General features: G+C 63.3%; 1 protein-coding gene across 1 annotated transcript in view; it reads left to right on the top strand.

Annotated features, from left to right (window-relative positions):
• The first annotated feature begins 2,090 nt into the window (after positions 1–2,090).
• Positions 2,091–4,282, top strand: part of LOC117870281 (oxytocin receptor-like) — a 13,628-nt gene continuing 11,436 nt past the window's right edge. Inside the window, exon 1 of the mRNA XM_034757374.1 lies at positions 2,091–4,230. Within this exon, the coding sequence (XP_034613265.1) occupies positions 3,652–4,230 (579 nt within the window). The 5' untranslated portion in view covers positions 2,091–3,651. The remainder of the gene's footprint in view (positions 4,231–4,282) is intronic.

The raw sequence follows: 4,282 nt of genomic DNA, 5'->3' as shown, positions 1-4,282 counted from the left end.
TACCCCCCCCCCCCCGCCGGGTCCCCATAGCGCGGATGGGATGGACCCTGGACCCAGCATCACACCCCTGCAGGGGCCCCCCTGCATTGCAGGGGTGGGGGGCTCTGACCTTTCACCTCCGGCTGGGAGAGGTCAGGCAGACCCTGGCAGGGAGAAACACCAGCACTTGTCAAAACCCAGGGGGGGGGGGAGAAAAGCCCCCCCAGCTCCCTGCCCATGGAGTCACCAGCCAGGGCACCCACTAAGGGGCTACGGGTGGTGGGACGGGGGCAGAGAAGGGGGCAAGTGGAAATGAGAGAGGGGAACAGGCAGGAGACCCCGATTACTGGGGCTGGGACAGGGAATGAGACAGGTTTCCTGGCCTGGCCTCCCCTCAGTCCCAGAACCTGTATTAGTGTGTGTGTGTGTGTGTGTTTGTAGTGCAGGGCGGGGCTATGTACATGCCTGTAGTAGTGTGAGGTCCATGGACATGCCTGTATTAGTGCAAAGGGGGGCACTGTCCATGCCTGTCCATGTGCAGGGGTGTGCATGTCTGTTACATGCCTGTATTCGTGTGGGGGTTGTGCATTCCAGTATTAGTGGTTGGGGCGTGTGTACACGCTGTATTGCGCGGGGTTGCGTGTGTGTGTACACATCTGTGTCAAAAAGAACAGGAGTACTTGTGGCACCTTAGAGACTAACACATTTATTAGAGCATAAGCTTTCGTGGACTACAGCCCACTTCTTCGGATGCATATAGAGTGGAATAAATATTGAGGAGATATATATACACACATACAGAGAGCATAAACAGGTGGGAGTTGTCTTACCAACTCTGAGAGGCCAATTAAGTAAGAGAAAAAAAACTTTTGAAGTGATAATCAAGATAGCCCAGTACAGGGCTTCAAAAGTTTTTTTTCTCTTACTTAATTGGCCTCTCAGAGTTGGTAAGACAACTCCCACCTGTTCATGCTCTCTGTATGTGTGTATATATATCTCCTCAATATTTATTCCACTCTATATGCATCCGAAGAAGTGGGCTGTAGCCCACGAAAGCTTATGCTGAAATAAATGTGTTAGTCTCTAAGGTGCCACAAGTACTCCTGTTCTTTTTGCGGATACAGACCAACACGGCTGCTACTCTGACATGTGTCAGTGCGGCGGGTGCCTGTGCACACACCTGCAATAGTGCAGGGTGTGTGTGTGTCTGTGTACACACCAGTACCAGTGTGGGGGCCCTGTATTTTGGAAGCACGTCTCACGCCACATTCCCTTGAGAGCCTCTCCCCCTTCTGTTTTCTTTTCCAGAATTGCAGCACTGGGTTTCCCTGGTAACCTTTACACCAGCCGTGTCAAGTGCCAGCTGCATTGGGCCTGGGAACGCAGCCCGGGGGTCCCTCCCAGCTCTTCACACCCTCCCCCCCGGCCCCGTAGTGAGAACGTGCTGGCTCCAGGGGGACGGGGTGTGTGTGTGGAGGGGGCTGTGCTTCCACCCGTGACACTGCCTTGGGTCTGGACTTCTCATTATGAGCGAGGGGCCCAAACTGGTTGGGGAAATCCTGGCGTAGCCCAGCCTGAGAACGCCGCAGCAGGGGTGTCCAGCCCCCCACCCAGGCTGGGGTTTGTCCTATGGTAACTCTGGGGGGCCCCAGTCAGGGACCAGGGCCCCACTGTGCCAGGTGCTGACAGACACCCTAAGGGAGACACAGCCCCCACCCTGAGGAGCTTACAATCTAGCGCCATGTCACATATGGGGAAACCGAGGCCCAGAGCAGGGACATGCTGTGCTCAGTGAGTTAGTGGCAGAGCTAGGAGAGGAACCCAGGAGTCCTGGCTCCCAGTCCCAGGCTGAACTGCCCTGCCCGTCACATCTCTGTGCCAAGGGGGCTGGGGGTGTGAGTGCCAGGGCTGGCCAGGCTGCTCCAAGGGAGGGAAACTGAGCAAGGAGAAATTGTGCCAGTCTCAGCCCCTGCCCCCCAGCTGGCGCGTTGGCCTGTCGGGTGCCCATCCTTCTGGGGAGAGACGCTGGCAGGGGCATCATCCCCGGGAAGGGCTGGGAGCCCCATGGCTAGAGGCTCTGACCGCTGGAGGGCCCTGGGGACAGGCCTGGCTGTGACCCCGGGGCTCCCCCCTGGGTGTTTATCTGGGGGCCTGTGCACCGGGCTGGGCTGCCAGGGGCACCTTGTTCACTCTTGCCACCCTCCCACAATGCACTGCTTCACCCCCTTCCCCGCCGAGCCCCTCCCGCCCCCCTGGAACCAGTGTCCGGCGGGGGGGGGCAGGGGGGGTTAATATTCTTGCTTCACAAGTGCTCCAGATCCCTGGGCACAGGGTCCCCGCAGCTGATCTGTCTGCCTGGGACGGCCACAGGATCTGGGGCAGTGTCTCCGAACTGCTGGGCCGAGCCCACGCTGCCCCCGGAGTGGGGGGCTCCGGGATTCTTCCAGCCCTGCGGTCTAGTGGCTGCCCCCGGGCACAACGAGTCCCTCGGTGGGGCAGGTGCTTGGTGGAGAGGTGCCCCCACGTTCCCAGCCCTGGGGAGCTGGGTCTGCCCCTCCCCATGGCAGCTACCCCAGCGAAGAGCCTCTCACCCCCGTGCCCCCCCCACATGCTGATGGGCAGCAGCAGACAGACAGACAGACAGGCAGACAGACCCTCCTTCCTGGCCCCCTGCAGCCAGCAGGCCCAGGTGGGGGGCAGAGCCCCTGAGCCATGGCCTGGATGTGAGAGTGGCTGCTGGGCTCATTAGTGGCAGGGTGTGAAATGCCATTAGCCTGGGCTGGGAGGGGCAGGCTGCTCCGGCTCCCTCGCTGTCTCCCGCCCCCTTGGCCCGGGGTGCCCAGCGCCTGCTGGCAGCCTGCAGTGCCCCTGCCCAGGCCGGGCAGGGGCACGTCCCTGGGTTGCTGGGCCCCTCCCCAGACCGTTGCGGCTTGGGCTCGGGAACTGGCTGGGAAATCAGGGCCCGGAGTTGGGGCTGGGCCCGACGCTCCAGCATCCCCGGGGGATGGGGTTTGGTTCGGGTCCCGCTCTAGGAGGCACCTGCCCCCTGCGCCCCCCGGCCCAAGCCCTGCCCCTAGCCCACACTGAGTGAGGACGAGTCTCCTGCCCCATCACTCAGGGCAGGGCCCGGCCAGGTTTGAGTAGTGTGGGATAATGCTTAGCACCCGGGCATGCAGCCCGGACTCCTGGGTTCTTTTCCTCCCTGTGTGGCTTTGGACCTCTGTTCCCCACCGTGTAACATGGGCTGCGGGCACTGCCCCTAGGAACACATACACACAGCTGCCGGGACGCCCTCCCGCGTATGGCTTCATCCTGCCCTTGGCAGTGGGGTGCAAGCTGCCCCCTCTGAGCGGGTGGGGGTCCAGCCCAGACACACAGAGCCACTCTGTGCCCTCGCCAGCCCGCTGGGCATGGGACACCTGGGCAGGCTCCGTCGCAGGCCGGCAGCTGGGGCTCTGTGGGGTCAGTGACCTGTCACACAGCTCCACCCGAGCTGGGGTAAAATTCAACACCAGCCTGTTCAAAGGAGCTCTCTCCCCCAGGCCTCCCAGCCCCCCAGGGCTTTGATGTGCTGATGGTCCCTGTGAAGGTGCCACTTCACACCTCCGGCCTCAGCATAAAGCCCGGGGCTGCGACGCTCTCCCCACACGCAGCCTGGGAAGCCCTGACGCCATGGCCAGCTCTCCTGCCCAGCTCCTAGCCCCGGATCTCCTGCTGCCCCCAGGCCAGGCCCTGCTGCAGGAGTGGGGCAGGGCCCAGCCCAGCACGGAGGGGTACAGCAGCTGCTCGCCAACGCCCTCCACCGACTCCTGCGGCCTCTCGCCCCTCTACCCCCTCTGCCCAGCTCCCCAGGAGCCCTGCAGCAGCTGCCCTGCAGCCCCGAGCCTGGTGCTGACGCCAAGACGCAGGGCTGGCACGTGCCCAGCCTACGGGAGCAGGAAGGGCAGCCGGGGCAGGGCAGGCGGCGGGCAGAGGCAGAGCGCCAGCGAGCGGGAAAAGCTGCGCATGAGGAACCTGTCCAAGGCTCTCCACACCCTGCGACGCTACCTGCCCCCCTCGGTGGCACCGGCCGGCCAGAGCCTGACCAAGATCGAGACCCTGCGCCTTGCCATCCGCTACATCTCCCACCTGTCGGAGCTGCTGGGGCTCAACGAGGAGACGCTGGCCCAGAGGAGAGGGGGCCCACGCCGGCACTGCCCCCTCTGCCCCGAGGGGCTGGGTTGCTGCCAGGCCAGGACCCCTGGCCTCCGGGCAGCATCTCCAGCCCCGTGGGAGGGGTCCCCCCCGGCCGCAGAGTCCTGGG

This window comes from Trachemys scripta, unplaced genomic scaffold, assembly GCF_013100865.1.
Source record: "Trachemys scripta elegans isolate TJP31775 unplaced genomic scaffold, CAS_Tse_1.0 scaffold_130, whole genome shotgun sequence".
In the NCBI taxonomy this organism is placed as follows: domain Eukaryota; kingdom Metazoa; phylum Chordata; order Testudines; family Emydidae; genus Trachemys; species Trachemys scripta.
Note: the sequence above shows the minus strand (reverse complement) of the source record. Positions and strands in the feature narration are given on the sequence as shown.